Here is a 20,902-nt window from a genome sequence, read left to right as displayed (position 1 = left end):
CTTCCTTCCCCTTTAAGGCAGTCTTGCAGGTTCCTGCTTTCTCCCTTTGTAATGGTTTTGCTGCTATTCTCTTCCTCCATCTTTCCGATCTGTGTGTATTTTCCTCTCTTGCGCTCAATAAATATTTCATGCAGAAAAATAAATGCCTGGTTCAAATTAAGTACAGGTGCTACCCACTCAAAAAAACATATAATGGACTGTATAATCCAGAAAAGAGGTAGTGTTGTAACTGACTCTCCCCTCACTGTTGAATGATCAAACCTGTCCCTAATACCCTTCAAACATTTGTGCACCAAAACTTATGTCCTGGGTCCAACCCAGGCACTCAAACAGGTGGATCAGAAATGCCTATGACTTATATCTGTCCTCCTTCTAAAACAAAATCTACATGAAACTGATGATAATCCTGGTTGACCACCACACTAACTCTTCACTGTCCACCCTAAAGGTCAATAAAGCCATGAATTGAATTTCCAGAGTGCAGTTTGTAGAATGAAAAGTCCTCGGACTAAGTGAACATGCATGGTGTAAAAATCTCTCCAAACTTCATCTATTACCTCAGTGCTGTAAACAAAGAATATCATGAAAAGCACATCTTGGAAAGAAAGGTCTACTTTATCGAGCTGAAAGTCACACATCTAAAAATTGTTAAAACATTTTGACCTCGTCAAGAATTTTACCACTCCAAAGAGGCCACTATCTCCTCTCAATACCAAAGAATTCTATGAAAAATTCTCAAAATTCTTTGAAACCAAAATAAAAATGATCAAGTTTTGTCTAGACTTGAATACTAATCATCACTTATGAAAAAAATCAAACTGTGATATCTCCAGTGAGATTTTTAACATTCAGGGAAGTAGCACACTCCTATGTCATATCGATAATAGACAATGTAAATCCTTCTAAATCCTTCTGACGTATCCTGGTGACATAACTGAACCAGCAAAAGTGATGATGGAGTTACAATTATGTATGACCCAATATCACCTTAAAGTAAATCCACAGAAGACTGAATTCCTTCTAGTCTCAACTTAGCACTGTGACAATCCTGGTTCGACTCCTAACACATTCTTGAGTGTCAGCCTATGATTGTTGAGACCGCAAAACCTGTGGTCTTCATTCTGCACAATAACCTAAATTATCACACCCACATCAGAGCCATAGCAAGAAGTTTGCAACCCCAAATCAGACTCCTTTGAAAAGTAAAACCCTTCATTCCAGTCAACTACTTACAGACTGTAGTGTAGGCTGTAGCCTTAATAAATGTGACCATGAAAATGGAGTTCTGACTGGCATGCCCAGAGCACGGCTAGCCCCTCTAAGAGGAACACTGAACTCTGCACCACGCTTGCTGTCGGGCACCATTTTAACCACCCTCAATTGTCCGCCCGTTAAGACCAAAAGTCAAGCCAAACCAATCTTTATTACCCGGAAGGATTTACACAGTGGTACTCCAAACTACCCAGCCCATAAGTAAGAAAACTGTTTCAGGAGGATCCCGAACTCTCAGAAGTGTAGTCTCCCTTAGTCTCAAAACCCCTCTCCTCAAAAGAATCCCACCCATTGAACCAGTCCTTCTCATGTAGCGTGCCTAAGATCTAAAACTCCATCCCACCAGCTATAAGAACCAATCCCTCTCACGCCACATTCAAGAAAGAACCTAAGCACTTTATCTTTGCTCAATACATTCAGTTGTTACTCATTGCTGTACTGACATCCAGCATGGTTGAAGACCCCTCATAGAACACACCACCACTTTGCAGGAGACAACAGCCACTCTGCTTCCGCCATGCTTCAGTTGAAGCTGTCACTTCGACCTACATCTTGCAAACATACTACATCGTAATCCTCCAGCAATGGCCAAACCTAAATCTCCCTATCTACCCCCGTTTCCTTGCACCATATATATATTTTGTTGTGGAAATATATCCTTTTGCTCTAAATAAATACCTTATACATTTCCATCTAATGGGTGTATAATGCTCTGCTATGTGAGCTTCTCACTTCCACTGTGGACAATTTGCATATTGTATCCTTTTTATGTTAAGACAGAACTTATTTTATTGTAATTGTTATAAAGTGCCATGATACCCATATGGGTCTGGTTCGTGCTATGTAAAATCATAAATTAAGCATTTAAATTGACCAAACATCCCCAATGAGAGAACTTATACTATCAGTGCTGTTAAGTGAAGGTAGTGTGTGCTGGTAAAATGCATGCATGAGGTTTAGATGGACTAGCGGACGGCTTAGGATGTATTATGGAATCATTGTGAGGGCATTGGTGAATTACTGGATTGTGGAATGGAGTGAAAACAAGTAGTGTGAAGTGGAATCAATGGTTTGGTTAGAAGACACAAATGACTTGTGTATAAATGCAAGTGATTGTAATGGCACAGTAGAGCATGAAGAATTTCCTAGGTATGGTAACGGAAAGTTTCAATTCTGTTAAGGACCCCGAGGTGAAAATTAAGCTGATCTTTTTTCTTTATTTCTGCATGAGCAGCCATTCAACGTCATTTATTTGGAACTTTAAAAACGACATTTCCCATGAAAAATTGGGAAGGAAACATAAAAATGGTTCATCCAATCTGAGGTCAGCATATCCCTGAAGTACCTCCTGCCCAATGCACCCCCCCCCCCCTTTCTTTCTGCAAACATAGCCCATTAGACTAGACTTTAATCCTGATTAGAAGAGTCTGTCCTTGAAAAGAAATTACATTTATATAATACTTTGTTTCTGAGGAGAAAGCATAAAATGCAGATTGACAGTAAAATAATCATGAGAAATAATTTGGACATGTTTTAGCCAGCATTAGAACAGTGCTCCATCAAACAAGCAAGATTGCCTGAAACGTATCTAAATAGCTCATCTCTAATTAGCTGCAATTCTACTAAGGGCAGGCTAATCTCCGCCTCTGTGTCTTTAATAGAATTGAAACTTTCCATTACACTAACTAGGAATTTTTCAATCTGTCAGCACTGAAAGCGAGGATTAGGCTGGTTCAAAGTATTTCCACCACAAGAGATGCTAGGTTTGGTACCGGTTAGAAATAGAACCTCTTTAAAGTAGAATATGATAACCAACCCACAGCATTATGGATGTCCTCTAGATGAGCCCCCAAAAAGGTGGCTTTAGATTCCAGGGCTCCTCTCACAGAATGAGCTTCAAACTTGGAAGTGTTAATACCAGCTTCCTGCCTGGCCCATCTGACCCACCTGACAATGGTAGGGGAGGAAACCGCTCTGTGAGGTTTGGTGAGGGCAATAAGTAATTGCTGTTCCCTTTGTGGACGAACATGTACTGCATGGACTCATAAGCTTTAATCGCCCATACAACACGCAATTTTGGAACATCTGGAAAGTTCAGCTATAAAACCACTTTAAATTACGTTACGTTTAGTTTTCCTGGAAATATAAAAGGTCACCCCCTCCGGAGTAAACACTCTTCCTATTAAGTCCAAAGCTCGCATGTCCGAGACCATTCAATAGGACATCAAACACAGCAAGATAGCCAGCTTTGCCAACATCTGTTTTCATGGCAAATATTTATTCGAAGGCCATGTTTTAAATAGGCGCAAGAGCTTATTAACACCCCATAATGTAGAATACCTGGATTCGAGAGGACATGGTAGTCTGATGCCTTGGAGAAGTTTGCAACCAGCGGATGTTTTCCCAAGGGACTTCCATCCAACGGTGAATGACCTGCCGAAATGGCTGACCAAAAGGTATTAATAGACCTGTATGCAAAACTGTCAGAAGCTAGGAAGACAAGGAAATTCAATACATGGACAAAATCTGATCCCACGTGATCCACTTGCTATTGACGACACCAAACCAAGCTTTGAGACCAGGCCGAGCGGTATCTTTTATTTGTGCTATCTGCCCAAGATTTGGTGAGTAGGGAGGCAGCTTCCTGTGAAATACCTGGGAATTTCCAAATTTCCCGGTAATCTTCCATGACATGAGGCAAAGGGAGCCTGCTAGGACCAGGTGATAAGGATTCCCTTGGGAATCCCTGAGAAGATCTGGAAATAGGGGCAGAGGGATTGATAAATCCCAATCAAGTTCCATCAGAACTGGAAACCAAACTTGAAATCTCCAAATCTTGGTGATTACCACCGGATCCACCAGCTGACTCTGAATTTTCCTAGATAGCCTCATTATCATGGAGAACAGAGGGAACGTATATCCCTTCTCCTTGCTCCTGTCCTAGAGAAGAGCATTGGTCGCCGCCACTTTTGGGTCTGGGTGCTAGCTGCAATATCTGTCCAACTGATGGTCCAGCCGAGGGGCAAACAGATCCATCGTAAAGGGACCCTGGCCTGGACGGAATTCCTTGAAACACCTGTGTATGTAACTTCCATAGACTGGCATCCTGCCAGTGGTGTGAGTATCAGTCCGCCACCTGATTGGCTTTGCCTAGTAGAGGGAAACAGCCTTTAGTCCGTGGCTCGCATCACGCTGTGCATCTACAACGCGGTCCGAACTACGAACGCGTCTCTACAGCACGTTCATATATCCAGCAAGTCGTTACGACGACTTGCCTTAAAGGAAGCGTTGTTAGATTGATGTTGGACATTAAGTCCAACACTTTTCCAACTGTTGCGCAGACTGAAGTCGGAATAGTAAATTATTCAGTTCCAACTCCCAATGCTTTCCCTAAGGCAAGTAATTGTGCCAATTTGCAGGGTGATGGAGCATGTTGTAAAGACAAAAAGGGTCAAGTCCTGGTGGGCTGGAATTGAGAACCATAAAATTCGATCTGGAAACCCCTTATGGTTTGAAGAACGTCCAGCGGTCGGCTGACCTCACTGTGAAGATGGAGCAAAAGCTGAAGGAGCAGCCGCGTAGGAGTGAGAAGTAGGAGTGAAAATGTTCCAGCGGCAGCATTGGGGAAAAATTAGTAATTAAACACCACACAGCAATCTGCATAATCTTAAATTTAAACTAGTGTATAAACATACAATCCATCAATGTCAGAAATGGCATAAAAGCAGTAATGAACACAGAGCATGTAAAGGCACTGAGGCTGCTGGAGCAGTGTGTCTGCAGGAGGTTCTTCAGGGATATGCTGATGTCGGATTGGATGGACTGTTCTGTTTCTTTCACACTGTTTCATGGGAAATGTAGTTTTTATAGTTCAAATAAATGATGTTTAATGTCTGCTGGTGCAAAAATAAAGAATACAGACCAGCCTAATCCTCGTCTCTGATCCTGAGATAGAATTGCAATGGAAGCCCAAAATGGAAATTGTTTGCTTGCGTTGGAAAGACTGAAAGCACTGACAAGTAAATAATTAATGTAGGTTAGATGAGACTCGATGATCAACATCCTGTGATTCTGGGCAAATCACTTAATCTCCCTGTGCCTAACAAAAATGAATGGTCCTCATGTAACGAAACTGGTGCTCATGGAAAGCGCTCTGATACCCTATGTCTCACGTCTAGTTCGCGCTATATAAAACTCTGCAAAAAACAAATTGGAAGAAAGTGAAACTTAAATGAATGATATTTAAATTGATATGATAAGCAATAAATAAGTTGGGGAAACAGCCTTTACAATGTGGCGATCACCACGCAGTGCCTTTACCAAGCACCTTTTGCCACGCATGCATTTTTTGGGTCTTTTACCATGCATACAATTACAATACATGGTAAGTCTATTTAAGCTAAGTGTGTGTATATGTATTTATATATTTTCAACTAAAGTGATCATTCAAGGCTGGTGCGCACTTGCAGCTAGTGTCTGCCTCACAGTTGACTAATTCCTGTATTTAATTCATCCAAAAATAGCACGGCACGCAGGGAATTGTAGTGTGAATTCTTTAATCATCCATAATGTGAGCACAAACCGATAACTAACGTCAACCCGTTTCAACCTTGCGGACTCGGTCACGTCTATCGAGTCCTTTCTCATTGTCACCTTTTTATACTTACCCTAGCCATTATATTGAATGTTGAGAAGTGACGTTCACATAAAACAAGCATTTGCGATGCAATAGGTCTCGCATGGATGCGAGTTTGAGCTATTGACGTAAATAACAATGCCTTTTATTTAGGTTTTTAAAAAGAAAACAAAAATAAAAGGCATTATTTGCAAATGTCAATAGTTCAAACTCGCGTCAATGCGAGAACTATGGCATTGCAATTGCTTGTTAACTTCTAGTCTTCAAGACGGGAGTCAGGCGCCCTTGCCCGGGACGTGGGCGGGGCCTGCTCCGGGAAAAACAGAAACTGGCGTGCCGTGCTAACGCGGGGCTCCCCTCCTCCCCCCCCCCCCCCCCCCCCCCAGAAGAGCAGCCCGGTGAGTAAAGACTGGCTGGGGGGGCTCCGTGTGGGCTATTGTTGCTCAGAATTGCAAAAGTGCACTTTGCGCCAACAATAGCCCACACGGAGCGTCCAACGGGGCTGGCATGTTATCGGAAGCGGGACAGGAGATGTGCACATCGCGTAGGTGCACGTGCGTGTTCACGTGCGCGTACAGCGGCTCACATCTGCCAAAAGCCTTGCGCGTGCCCATCTCCTGCCCCACTTCCGAGGCAAGTCAGCAACAATAGATCTCGCTGGCGGACAGCAGCGTTTCGCGCTGCGTTCACAGGCGAGACTTAAAAAGGAAAACAAACAGTGTATCTCATCAAGCAGTTCATGCCATAATTATTGTTCCTTCTCCAGTATATTGTGAGGAATGTGAACATCTGTTGTTTAATCTCATACTTCTAGTGTTGCCAACAGATGGCTGACTGCCTCTCTAGTTATTTCACACTTTTTTATCGCATAAGTGGCTTTGTAATGTTTCGCAGTCATACATCACTTTTTCCCCAGTGAGTGACCGAGTTGTCTATTCCACTTCAACTTTTAGCATAAGTGGCACATTGTTCAAGTTGCACGTTCCGTTGAGGTCGATTTGTTTCCCAAATAAAGGATTGATCATATTCAATATTCCATGGGACATAATGTATTGCTTGCCATTGGCGATTATCTTAATCTAACTATTTTAGTCGTTGTACTTGAAACCTTGGTCTGTTCACACAGACTGATCATGTTAACTTCTTATAACTTATTTTCAGTAATATATTTTTCTTTTGTAATTCCTTGTTGCCTCGTAAGTGGTCATAGTTCCTCCACATTGTTGAGACCATACAGCTGTCTTGTCCTTAATCACATAATATATTTTGATTCCAGTTGCCGAAGGAGTAATGACCGATTTCCTTTTCTTTCAATTTTAGTAACTATATCAAACCCATAGTAGCTCGATTTTTACCAACCCTCTGTGTGTATTTTATTGTAAAGTTTGGCACATGCATATGTTGAATCTTTATGTTGAAGAGCCCTTATGTGTACAGTAGTGGCTTTCTCGAGGGACAAGTGGTGCTTCCAATATATCTTAATCCACAGAGGCATTCGCGAATGTAGATCGCATATTTAGATTCACATGTAATTCTTTTCTGATCCTCCGTGTTTTACCATCTTTGTCCTTGAACTCTTTCATGTTTTTCCGGTTTGCTTTGCAAGTCCTGCACTTTATAAAGCCTTTCTATGGGTGTTTCAAGCCACTTTTGGTTTTTTTCAATAGTAAATTGGCTTCTGATCAGTTTATCCTTTAGGGAGGGGGCTCTTCTTAATGCAATGTTAGATTTTGTGCCAGTCATTGGGCCAATGTCAGAAACTTTTTTTTTTTTTATTACTTTTGAAATATGCATCTGATATCTTATGCTTCCTTGTGTGTTAGTACAAGTCTTATTGGCTCTTCTTTGGTTCTTTTAACTTGTTTTGATCCAGAATTAATGTTTGTAGATGTAAGAAAGTGGGTTTCTGTTGCAGCAACCCCCCCCCACACACTTTTTGCCAGACTACTGATGCACTTTTTCTTGATGTGCCCTGGGTCTCTGGCAATCATGTTCCCAGGGCCTGTGTTCTTTCCCTAAAACTAACCCAGTTGGCATCTCTGGCCACAGGTCAGCCCCTGGTAAATGGTACCACAGGTATCCAGAGCACTATGACCAGGGAATACGTCTAAGGGCTGTAGCACTTATTGTGCCACCCTTAGAGGCCCTGTACCTTTACACCCACACACTGCCTTTGCAGGCTGTTTGTCTTGGTGCAGAACAAAGTGAAAAGTCAACATGGCACACATCCCTGTGTGCCATGCTTATAGAGCACTTCCCTGGCCTAGATCAGCCACCCGTCCAGCTGGGTGCACTATGCCAGTGGTTAGGGCACAGGGCATGAGCCCTGTGCCCTTCCAGTGCCCAAGTCTATTCTTGGTCATTGTAAGTGCAGTGTTGCCATTAAGAGTATATGGTGCTGGTAGTTTGTCATTACGAACTCCACAGCACCTTAATGGCTACACTAAAAACTGGGAAGTTTGGAATCGAACTTCTGAGCACATTAAACCCACACTGATGCCAGTGTGGGATTTAATGTAAAATGCACACAGAGGGCATCTCAGAGATGCCTCCTGAAAACAAACCCACCTCTAGTGTCCCGACTGAGTTGCTGCTTAGACTGCCATCACAGACCTGTTTCTGGACCCCTGGGTCGAGAGCCTGCTGCTCTCGGGGGGCCTAAAACCATGCACATCCTGGGACGAGGTGCCAAGTCTCCTCCCCCAGGGTGGGCAGGGTTCACAAAAGGTAAGCTTCAAAGGCATGCCACCTTTGTGAGCTTCCCCAGACCACTTGCTGCTTTCAGCAACTGGTCCCCACTGGTTCTACCCCCCACTTTGGGCAGGAGAACCGGTGGGAAAAACAAGCGAGGGAAAGAGGTGTGCCCACCTCTGCCAACTCCACCCCTCTGGAGGGTGTCACAATAGGGGGTGTACCCCCCCCCCCAGGGAAGGAACCTATTGGTCCCTGTCCTTTACCTACCTGTAACACCCATAAATCTAGTATTTAGGGGGCACCCTGAACCTTGATTCCTCAGATCCAGCCTGACAACAAGAAGAAAAGAAGGACCGAACAGCCGTGGAGCCAGCAAACAAGAGGACGATGCTCACTGATTTGACCCCAGCCCTACCGGCCTGTCTCCCCTTGACCTGCTCCTGTGAAATCTGTGTGTATCCTGCAGCCAGCAACCTCGAAAGCCCCGGAGGACGTGCCTGCCTTCACTTCCAAGACTGCTTCTCCCATGAACACCTGATTTATTCAAACTGCAGCTTCTGGCTCTGGCCGGATATCGCAAATCCAGCCCACTCTGCATCCGCCGAACCCAGCCGGAGCTCGAGTGGAAAAACTAGGAGGTCCCCTGGCGATCCTTACCCGAGATCCGGCGACCCCTGACCTGCCTCAAGCCTCCAGCCGACACCTGCAGCCTAAATCCAGAAGGCGCCCCTGACCGCGATCCGGAGCTGGTAAGATCGGACCCCAAAAGGCACCCCTGCACCCGACACCCCACGGCCTTGTGTGCCCAAACCAACAGTGCCTAACCAACCCTTATCTTCCCAACTTACCTCTCGAAGTGGTGGTCGCACCCAGAAGTCCTTTGTCTCCCTGCCTGCAGTGCTTTTGCAAACGGGAGGTTCTCTATTGAAAACAACAGGGCATCCGACCTCAAAACAGCACCCTGCACCCGGCCTCCCAAGTGCCGCTGAGGGTGCACCTTTGATGCTACTTTGGTTCTCTATTTGCCCTGACCTAAACCCTAGGAGCTTTGCTCCCACAGATGTGTGGCCTGCTCGCCAGCAGCCATCAATCGGAGGCCTCCTATCCTCTATAGGATAACCTTGGGCCTCAACACTCTGCACCGGGCCGCCCTAGTCCCGCAGAGGGTGAAACTAAAGTGCATCACTGACCCTGGGGGACCCCTGAGTCTAACCCCAGGACCTTAACTCCCACAGACGATTACTTATCTGTGAACCGATAACCTGTTTTTCCTCTATAGGATAACATTGACAATTTTCTTCCAAAACGTTTCTAAGTGTGGAGTTTTGAAATCTAAAGATATTCTTTAAAAATCCTGCGAATAACCAAAACTTATTTACTTACCTGTTTCCAGGAAATGTCCCAGTGCTGAATCTAGGTATCCAACACTGAGTTAGAAGTAACGAGAAAAGTAACTTACCTACAATTTACTGAAAACGCCTATTCATTTCAATGTTCTGTATTTGCTAAGTGTTGCAACCTACTGCATTCTCTGTAAATCAAACAAAGTACATTTTTTATTGCATTTTCAAACTGTTCTTTATCCAGTAACTTATTACCGAAATGTATTTAATGCTTACCTGTGCCAGGCTTGCTTGGTTCTAAAAATAAAACAGTATATATTTTTATACAAACACAATTGGCCTAGAGTTCAGTTATTGAGTGTGTGAATTCATTTGCTGACTGAGTGTGTACATCCAATGCTTAAGACTGTCCTCTAATACTGCCTTACTGCTCGACCACTCTACCACAAATAGAGAGTAAGGTTCTATCTAACTTTAACCTCTGCCTACCTTCGGGGTCACTTGGACTCTATACACACTAGACCTCTTTTTGGTGTAGTATATATAGAGCCAGTTTCCTACAGTAGACTCGTTTTATTCCTTGATGATTTTTGAAGGCCTTACAGTACATCTTGTTCATGATGTTTCCTTTAGCAGGAATCTTTTTGAATTCCTTATTCTTAACTTCTAGATCTTGTTCACTGGAACGGTTTCTTTTCATTTCTGAAAAACTCCTCATATGGGATTATTTTCAATAATGGTTGGAAGCTGGAGCCATGTAGAATGCTGTTTGTTGAAGTCTCCTTGCTGTATAAAGTTGTTTCTATGAGATCATTCTTGATCTATATTGAAATATCCAGAAAGTTAACTTTTTCTTTACTGGTTGTGTATGTGAATTGTAAACCAAGCTCATTGTTGTTCAATTTCATAAAATATTTTTCAAAGTCCGTATGTGATCCACACCAAATAATGAGTGACCAATTAGTTCTCTTCCCCCCCCCATTCTACATCCTTTTCCCACCACCCATTGTTTAGGCTGGCATAGCTGGGAGAAAATTAAATGCCCATGGCAGTCACACAGTTTTGTTTGAATATTTCGTGATTAAACATAAATATGTTATTGTGAACACCTAGTTTGATCATTTCCATCACCGTTGGGTATTTGAGTTCTCCCACATTGTGTTTAAAACACTATTGGCATTCTGCACATCCAATTTCATGTTTTATTGATGTGTAGACTGATACTATGTCTTTAGTTATTGATAGTCTTGTTGCCTTCTTATATTGTTTAGGGTTCATAGTAAATCCCCTGATCTTTGGTGTAGGGGCTCAGGCTCTTAACTATTGGTGCCCGATAATGATCCACATATGTGGAGATATTCTCATACAGTGAGCCACAAGCTGATGCAATTGGCCTCCCACGAGGGTTTGTTATTTTTTGTGTGTATTTTAGCCATAAAAGAAATAGGGGCCATTTTTGGATTTGTCTCAAAAGTTTATATTCTTCTTCTTTTATGAGACCCTTCTGTAGCCAAACTTTTAGTTTCATCTCTAGTTGGGTTTTCATTTGTCCGTAGAAAAGACCCAATAATATTTGTACTAAAATACAACAAGGAAGCAGAAGACCAATATTACAAAAGTACTGGAACATAATAAAGATGATCTCCCCATAAGGATGAACTGATCAGAAGCCACTTGTATTTGTTACGCATGAGACATTGTACATAGTCTAAGGCATTGGATTGTTGAACTGAGTCTTGTACAGGAAACTTAAGTCACACACAAAACCACCTTGAACAGTGAAAAGAGTTGTTGAATCATTTTGTTTTTTTATTTACCCTCCATAGATTCCTTCTGGAATCGGAACTCCTTCGAGACGGATTCAGATTTACCAGCTGGATGGATGAGGGTGCAGGATACATCTGGAACCTACTACTGGCACATCCCCACTGGAACCACTCAGTGGGAGCCTCCCTCGACACAATGCAATGGCGATGGGACTCCGAAACTTTGCACCGCCTCAGAAGGCAACACTCCATCCGAGGAGCAGCAGGTGAGAACATGTGGCCCCTAGGAGCTCTGAGTTCCAGAGCCACTAACATCTTAGCATCTTGTTTAATCTCAGGTTTGAAGGGTGCATCATCCTGTGTTCACCCACAGCTCATACTAATCCATGAATCCCATAAATGTATACAGAACCCAAGGAATCTACTCCCCCGCCAGTGTGAGCCTTTAAAGTGTACTGCTACCACAGATAAATGTGTTTTATTTGTGTTTGTTCTTGATGTATGATCTTGATGCAGCTATTTCTGAAAACTGATGTTGGCAATCTTGAGAGATTCACTAAGTCTACAGGCACCTTCTGTACTTGATGCTCCTTTATCCCAGGCATGTAGAATCCAGGCCTCGCGTCAACCCTTTCTTCTATAGCAGGTGCATTCTTGAGCCCTTTAGGGATTTTGATGTGAAATGTTTCTTTTAATTTTTCATCCATGCCCTTCCCCTGTTGCTCGGTTTCCTCCAGAAATGCCTCTCCTACTATATGTTTCTGCTTCGTTTATGGATTTTGCTCCCACAGAGACCTGATATCCAGCGAGTAGGTGTGGTTTTATTGCACGGTTTCATAACAGCCGACATTGTTCCCAACTATTCAAACTACAATGTCTTTTTGACACCTCTAGGAGCTGGTGTTCAGTGAGGATTTCTGGCAGTGTGTGTATGTGAGCACCATTAGTCTTCTGTACGATGTAAGCCTTCTCCCGCCAGTTGCCAATTGTTTTGAAGAAGTTATGTACTTACCACCTTCACACCTATGTGTGAATAAGCTCGTAATGCCTGAGTAATAATGTTTGTTTCACTTCATGACCTGCACAAGCTGTTGTCTTCTTTAGTGGTCCAGTTGTTGACCAGTCAGGTAATGTCCGAGCTGTTAAGAGTTGCAGGATTTATAGCACGTGGCGCAGAGGGTAAAAGTTGTGATAGTCCAGCATAATTGTCATAGTGGCAAAGCCAAACGCCCAGGCGGCAAAGAGCAATAGCGGTTTGGCAAAGGTAATGGTCCCATGTGTCTCATATTGCCATGTTATAATGACAGCAGAGTTTGACAGTCATAATGGCAAAGGGGGACATCTGTGGTGACAAGACAGTGTGGCAGAGGGCAGTGATGATGGCATAGACTGATAGTCGAAGCGACAGACTGCCATGATGACAGAAGGCACTGTCCTGGTAACAGAGGATGATGATCATGGGATTGACCTACTGTGGAGAGTTTTATGAAGTCTCTTTCTTGCGGTCCCTTGGCACAGTATACGCAGGCAACAATAAAAGGTTTTAGTAGGCAACAGTGGTAGTTAGCTGCCATCTTCAAAGTCTTCATTTAAAAAATAAAAATAACTTTAAGAATTAATTTCTGAAAATCATTCTCCCATTCCAGAAGAGGTTCATTCCAATTTCACTTCAGTCAGTAGAATTTTCCACAACTTTTTTCTCTGCATGTAGTACACACACTTTAAAATCTTAAAAGCTCCTCAAACACTACTCCACATCTTTGCTTTTGCAAAGATAGTAGTTAAACTGATGAGGCATATTTTATTAACTTTTAGAGACTGTGAAAGGGCCTTTTTCGAAGTATATCCCACTCCCCTTACTAGAATCCGGTCTACTTGCATGAAGAAAACCACTCTCTAGATTGGCAGCGGACTCCACTTGCCATGGAACCTCCATTTCCCTGACAAAGGAGCATTGTCAGAAATAGAAAAGTCTTGCTTGCATTTCATTTGTGAGCTACACCTATTGTCTTTGCTAAAACAGTTGGACTTACTGAATGTCACCAGAGGCTTGGCAGCAGCCTCGGAGCAGCTGCCAGTCTCGCTGAAATTGTATTTTAGCAGCAGCGGGTGAGCTGCCGGGCACACTGGAGCTTATCAATGGCCCAAAAGGAGTAGTAAGGAAGCTGGGCCTGCTGAGTGTGGTTACCAGGGACACCAAAGAGTCGTTCCTCTATTTGAAACTAAAGCTACATACCTATGATGTCCATAGCAGCAACATCATGTCCCTATGGTTGAGTGCCCTGCATGAAAGGATGGCCGTGCAGCATCAAACCCAGAGGAGGTGCAGTACGGATGGAGTATGAAGTTAAAGGAAGTCCTGATGGAGCAGCAGGAGGAAAGAGAGGCGGTCTATCTTAAAAGGGCTGTTAAATCGGTTAGAATTACGTCATGCCGAATAGCCAGATCCTTACTGGAATCTCAACAAGTCAATGCAAACAGTGCTGTGGTTGGATAACAGCCCATTAATACAGTAGAAAACTAGGAAAAATACAGGAAAGCTAATGGATGATGTAGTTGACCTAAAGCAATCCCATTGTCTAAAGAGTTTCGAGGCAAGACTTACAAAATAAAATATGAATTTTAACTCCTACCATGCTTAAATTATGGATTTTTACTTCTACCATTCTTACTTGCCTGTTCTCCCTTAAAACGTATGCACTCTCCCCTTTGTCAAGTATTTCTTAACTTTTACCCTGCACATGTGAATTGGTTCTTTCCTCGGCCATACAATCACTCTTGAGGGGTTAAGTTTTCCTTTCTTCAAAGAAGTCCGCTGGCATCCATGTATACCAGCTGTAGCCATCTAACTTGGTCTCTTGTTTGATTTTGCTGAAAAATGGGCATAAAGCCTTTGCGGCATAAATACTTTGAAGATTGTAAAATGGTATTAGAAATGTATTGCCTTGACTGCTTTGTGTTGATTGAGAGTGTGCAACAGCCGCTAGAATTATGAAGCTGTTTGAAGTCTGACCTTGAACGCTTTTCCCAGAAAAGGATTATTGGAAGCTTGCACAAATAAGTTGGTTTGCCTCACTCAGAGCTGAAACTCTCTCCTCTGTCCCAACCTGCACCTGCAGTTGCCCATAAGGTGTATCGGCAAGACCAGCACTGAAAAAGGCCCATCATGTTGCAGTGTCCTGAATTCCTGAACATAGGCGTTCTACTGCGAGGTAATAATTGTCCATAACTCCATCTCATGTGTGTTCCATAGCCAGCTCTGAAGATGTTTGAAGAGCAAAAATCCTTTATGTAACTTTAACAGCATCTGTTTAAAAGATTAGCCCTACACCCAGCTATTTCTGGCAAATCAGTTTAAACCCTTAATATTTCTATCTTGAATAAGCTCACATTCTTATAAAAAAAACTCACCTCCTATACACGTTTTTTTTTCCAAAAAGCATGGCCTCGTCCTTGGACTCAAACAACCATTGCCCAATATCCTGGCTTCCTCTCCCAGCAAAAATAATTGACAAAGCTTTGAACTTACTACTATCTACTTAATTAGTGAGAACGACTTGCTAGATTCCTCTCAGTTCGGCTTTCGCGACCAACATAGCACCTGAACAGCCTTTATAGTAGCAACTTAAAGACTGAGAACAATCATCGACAAAGGTGACAACGCTGTCTTTATTCCTTTAGATTTCAGCAGCGTTCGACATAGCCAATCATAACATCCTAATCCGTCATTTACACGAGCTGGGCATTTGAGATTCAGCCCTTGCACTTCTTGCCTCTTTTCTCTCCGTCTGGGAAAAACAGGTTGCCTTAGATCCCTATATCTCAGATTTCTTCACTCCTCCTTGTGGGATCCCATAGGGGGTGTCTCTCAGCCCCACTTTATTTAATTTGTATATTAGTTTGTTAGCTAAAATGATCAAATAATTTGTTTTTCCGTGGAATCGTATGTAGATGATACACAAATCATTGTCTCAATATCTGGCAACCCTTCTCACACTGCCTTCCAATTCAAGACCTGTATGGTAAGCATAATTGGATGATTGTGAACTGCCATCGACTTAATTCAGTAAAATCTGAGATTCTTTTGTTTGCAACACCAGCCTCTGGTCTAACTACATGTGGCCACAAGAGCCTGGAACCTCCACCTGATCCCGTAGACAAGGGCAGAAACCTTGGGGTCATCTTTGATGAAAGACACGTTTGCAAAGCAGGTAAATCAAATCACTTCCTCTGCTTTTTATCTTTTAAAGATCCTTAGGAAAATCCTTCCTCACGCCCCTCCCAACCTCCAAAGATCAATTGTGACAGCTTTGAATGTATCTAAACTTGATTATTGTAATGGACGATACATCCATATACAGCAACATCTCCTGGCCAAACTCCAAATCTTTCAAAATGCCACAGCACGGCTAGTTTTCAGTCTTCCCAAACATCACTCGGCCGCCATGGCATTACATAAACTGCATTGGCTTCATACAAGGAAAAGAATGGCTTTCAAAGCCCTGTGTATCGCCTTGAAGGGATTACACAACATTGGACCGGAATACTTTATTCATAAATGTCGTAGGTACATCCCGCCCAGAGCTCTGACTTTAAAGAACTTGATTGTCCCCAAATTTAGGAAATCTTGTTGGGGTGGTAAAAGTTTTGTTGTGGATACCGCTAAACTGTGGAGCTCTCTTCCCCTCAACCTCAAATGTTCTGAAAATCTTTTGCAATTCATAAAAGCCTTGAAAAATGGCTTTTTAATCCCTAGTCTAGCTTTTTAATTCTTGTTCATAGCTCCTAAAGCATAGAATGACCTCCCGCTCCACATCAGAGCCTCCGCCTCTTTTCTTGAATTCTTCAACACTTGGCCACCAAAGAGTCGTTCCTCTAATGGAAACTAAAGCTACATACCTTTGGTGTTCTAGCAACATCATCATGTCCATCAATCAATCAGAACATTTGCAAAACGCACTACTCACCTGTGAGGGTCTCAAGGCGCTGGGGGAGGGGGGGATGCTGCTACTGCTCGAATAGCCACGTCTTGAGGTGTCTTCTGAAGGTTAGTAGGTCCTAGGTCTGCCTTAGGAGGATGGGGAGGGTGTTCCAGGTCTTGGCGGCCAGGTGGGACAACGATCTGCTTCCGGAGGTCGCTCTTCGGATGCGGAGGACTGTGTTGCGAGGTTGGCGGAGCGGAGCTGGCGGTTGGGGGCGTAGAAGCTGAGTTGTCTGTTGAGGTATGCTGGACCGGTGTTGTGGAGTGCCTTGTGTGCGTGGGTGAGGAGCGTGAAGGTGATCCTCCTGTTGACGGGGAGCCAGTGCAGGTCTCTCAGGTGGGGTGTGATGTGGCTGTGGCGAGGGATGTCGAGGATCAGGCGTGCAGAGGCGTTTTGAATGCATTGAAGTTGTTTCAGGAGTTTGGTCGAGGCTCCTGCGTAGAGGGCGTTTCCGTAGTCCAACCTGCTGCTGACGAGGGCCTGGGTGACCGTTCTTCTTGTTTCGGTGGGGATGCACCTGTAGATCTTGCGGAGCATGCGGAGGGTGTAATGTCCATGTTGGTCATACTCACTTTGGAGGATTTGGTGTTCGATTTACAAATGTAGAAAAGCTTAAAATCTAGACACTGCCTCTTTACTACTTTGATTTTCATAGGTTCTAACTTTTTGAAGTTTCAGAAAGATCTCCTGGAGTGTGTTTGGAAGTCTTCTATGCATACTGCTGTTCGTACGTGGTGGACAATCTTCTGAAGGACACCAGAAAGAAATGTTGACTTTTTTGTTTTTCTTTTATTCACCTGGAAAATGTTTTTGTTTTTTACCGGCGGCAAATTCCTTTTTCCGACTCCACCGCTGAATGTTTGGATGTCCCCTTCCATTTGCACCCTGGAGAGGCACCTAGTTCTACCTTTTGCAGGAGTAGTCCATTCCCTCCGACTTGAGTGATTGTGCGTGTTTTGTATGCATTTTTCCTTCAAACTTCCCATCCTTATATGCTTAGTCCAGCGGATGATCCATCATAAACGTTGTTGCAAGTTCCATCTGGTAGTTTACATTTCTGAAAATGAGGGTCACGTGTTTGAACACCCAGGTTCATCTGAAATGTGCTAGAAAAATATTTTAAAGATGCCCATCGGAGCCAACCTTCCAGATCCTCCAGGTTTGGAAAAGATTGTGACACCAACGGCTTCAAAAGCAGCAGGGTCAACATAAGTAATGGAGCTGGTTTACATTTTTCGGGCAGTGCAAGGATTAATTGCTTCACCAATCAAGCGATCTTAGATCTTTTGTGGAATTTGCTTGATTGGGATTGTTGGAACCACGAAGAGCCAACTTTGGAAGGCAGCAAGGGGACAATCGCTTTCTCATGAAGCAGACCAAGCCAGGCTTGGAGTGAAAATATGAAGGCTTTTAGGACAGAAACACTATTTCTAACTGGGGATATGCCAGTGCATGTAGGTAGAGTTATTCCTGGATTGAAGGGGTTTCTTCAAATTGCTCCCCTCAAGAAGATAAAAGCAGTTAGTTCATGACGAGCATCTTTCTTTGAAGAAAGTCTTGTCGGCCGCCCCTGCTGTCACTCCGCCTTCTGTCCACAAGTTGTGCTTCAAGTGTGGACGATAACGAAGAGCGTCTGTCAGCTCTCCGAGCTCCTGTACCCTTCTTCCCATCACTGTCAGTTGTACCTGCGCCTTTATCAGGCAGGTTCATTGCTGTTAACAGGCCTTCTGCATGTGACTCGCCCTGCTATGATGACTTGGGGAGCGGGGGGCATTTTACGCTGCAGAACAAACGTGTTAGTCTTTCCTGTTAGAGCGCGTATTTTAGGCTAAAAGCCTATATAGGACTCTTGGGTTTAGGGCCTGAGGGCGAGGCTTAAGAAAGTCACTTAGCATTCAGGCCTAACAGCTGCCTGTTGCATCCCCATACATAGAACAGCAATTGAAACAGTGACGGCAATCAATATATGCCGCTGGAAAGCATCAGCAGCCCTCAGGGGGCTCCGGGTGGGGTTAGAGACCTGCGGCCTGCCCCTCCAGCGTCTTGGGGCGACTCGCCTGTCCGCAGGATTAGAGACCTCACTGAAGCGGGCAGTCCTTATCCTAAATAATTGCCCTCAGTGAATTAGTCCAACGGGACTAGTGGTGTTTTTGAGTAGTCCTGATCAACCCTTGTTTCTGAAGGGTTTAAATGAGACCTCACCCCAGGTGTTGACTTCGCCAGGTATAGCGACGACACAGGATTTATGGGGGCGCGGTCTTTATGAAGCCCTTGCTTACCTAGTCATGCTTTGAGCAAAGCTCAGAGGGTCTCTGATAGGCATTTACGCCCCACTCGAGCCATAGGAAGCCGTGAGGGCTGCGGGGTGTAAATTCTCAGCCTGAATTTTAGCCGCAAGTGAGTTGGACTCAGACTTCCTCCAGAGGAGCTAGAGGGGAAAGGAGTAGGGTTCACCTATTAAAAAAAAAAAAGTCAAATTACTCTTTGCTGCACAGTTTTTATATAAATTGGCAAACAATCCAAAAATTCAAAAAGAATGAGCATTACTTATTCCACTTGGCGTGTTACGCTAGCAAGTGGTTCAGGGAGAAGCCGTCCAAATACCCCTCACGGCACCCTCTCCCCAAATTGCCTCCGTTTCTTTGTTGTAAGGAACATTTTCAGTCCAGGGATGAGGGGGGTGGGGGCAAGGAGGGCACTTGAATCCTCGAAGGGCGCCGAGGCGGTGAGCCTCCGAGCCTCCTGTTCAGGGGATCCCCTGTCGGAGAGCGGCAGGCAGCGGCAAGTATCCGTGGGGCCGATGGTGTAAAGCGGTGTGCACTTCAGCTTCCAGGGCTCCTAGAAGAAACCAAAAGATGGGCTTGTGGGGTGGTCCTACAAGAGTCCATCCATTGTAAGAGAGGATCCCTGTCAGGTGTGCCTGGCATCCACACACGTGTAGTGTGGTCCTGTGAGACTTCGCCTTTGAGAGCCTGTCCTGGCTGGAAGCGCCCGTTAGTGAAAGCGCCAAAAAAGCACTTCAACGCCCCATCTGGGGTAGCAAGCGCTATATAAATGCAAACCTCTTTCCCTCTTTTATCCCGCCGCTACCCTTCTCTATCCAAATAACTGAATAACATATCCACCTCTCAAATTACTTTCATATTTCATTATACTAATTCAACACTAATCCTTTATGGGTTCCGGAGTAGCATGCTACTCCCTGAAAAAGCACTTTGATGCCTCGTCAGGGGTAGTAAGCGCTATATAAGTACAATTACAATTCTATCTATCTATCTTTCTATCTTTCTATTTTTTTTTAATAGGAAAATTTACAAGCGAAACACATTTTAGGCCATATAGAGTAAGATAACATGATCAAAATGTCATAGCAGCTAATATTATCTGGTGCCAAAAAAGCATCAGCAACAATTTTCCCTGAGTCATTCCAGATTGTCAGTCCAATAACAGCTTTACATTTCATTGGGAATGCAATGGTTTTCTCTCTTGCATAAACTTTTCAGTGTCCAAATATCTTCACATTGTTAAGAAACACAAGTTGTGCTCTCTGGATAACATAGCCCCAAACAAAGTGTGTTGTTTTAATTCCGAGATGCTGTGTGTGCCTTGGAATGCTGTGACATCCATCAGTGCCTCCCCTGCTAAGGTTCTTTGGTCAAGAAGACCGCGCCATCAGTTCATGGTCCTGCATAAATCAATCAGAGGAATGCATTAATGACCTCACAGCGAGTATAATTTATGCATGAGGCGCGCGCTGCTAGTCTAATGCATTTCTGGTACGATGTGTTGCACGCAGTTAACCAGTGCTGCCTTAGACAAATGCATCATCGTTTAAACAAACCTCAGCAATGCAAATTTCCATTCGTGTGAAAGGAAAAAAGTGGCTACAGAACTCCCAAATCGATACAGCCAGCACAAGATCACACGCTTTGTTGCAGTGGAAGTGGGCACGTTCAAACGAGCAATGGCTTAAGCTGAGCTTAACTAAAGTGTCAAGCACCACTACTGCAGAGGTCGGCGGGGTCACCAGCACAGCAACAGCAGAGTGTGCCAGGGTCTGCCTGGCACAGAATGCCCCTCACCTTTCCTCGCACATCTTTGTGGGTGAGGGCAGGGGTGGACGAGGGCTGGCACGGATTCCATGGGGCAGGAGTGGGCGAGGGCTGGCACGGATTCCACGAGGCCGGGTAGCTCCGTGTGTCATCCTTC

General features: G+C 44.0%; 1 protein-coding gene across 1 annotated transcript in view; it reads left to right on the top strand.

Moving 5' to 3' along the window:
• Positions 1–20,902, top strand: part of APBB1 (amyloid beta precursor protein binding family B member 1) — a 424,653-nt gene that overhangs the window by 180,670 nt on the left and 223,081 nt on the right. Inside the window, exon 4 of the mRNA XM_085623528.1 lies at positions 11,772–11,977. Within this exon, the coding sequence (XP_085479654.1) occupies positions 11,772–11,977 (206 nt within the window). The remainder of the gene's footprint in view (positions 1–11,771; positions 11,978–20,902) is intronic.

The sequence above is a fragment of the Triturus cristatus genome, chromosome 8 (assembly GCF_964204655.1).
Source record: "Triturus cristatus chromosome 8, aTriCri1.1, whole genome shotgun sequence".
Taxonomy (NCBI): domain Eukaryota; kingdom Metazoa; phylum Chordata; class Amphibia; order Caudata; family Salamandridae; genus Triturus; species Triturus cristatus.
The sequence above is the reverse complement of the archived record's forward strand: the minus strand, read 5'-3'. Positions and strand labels throughout refer to the sequence as shown.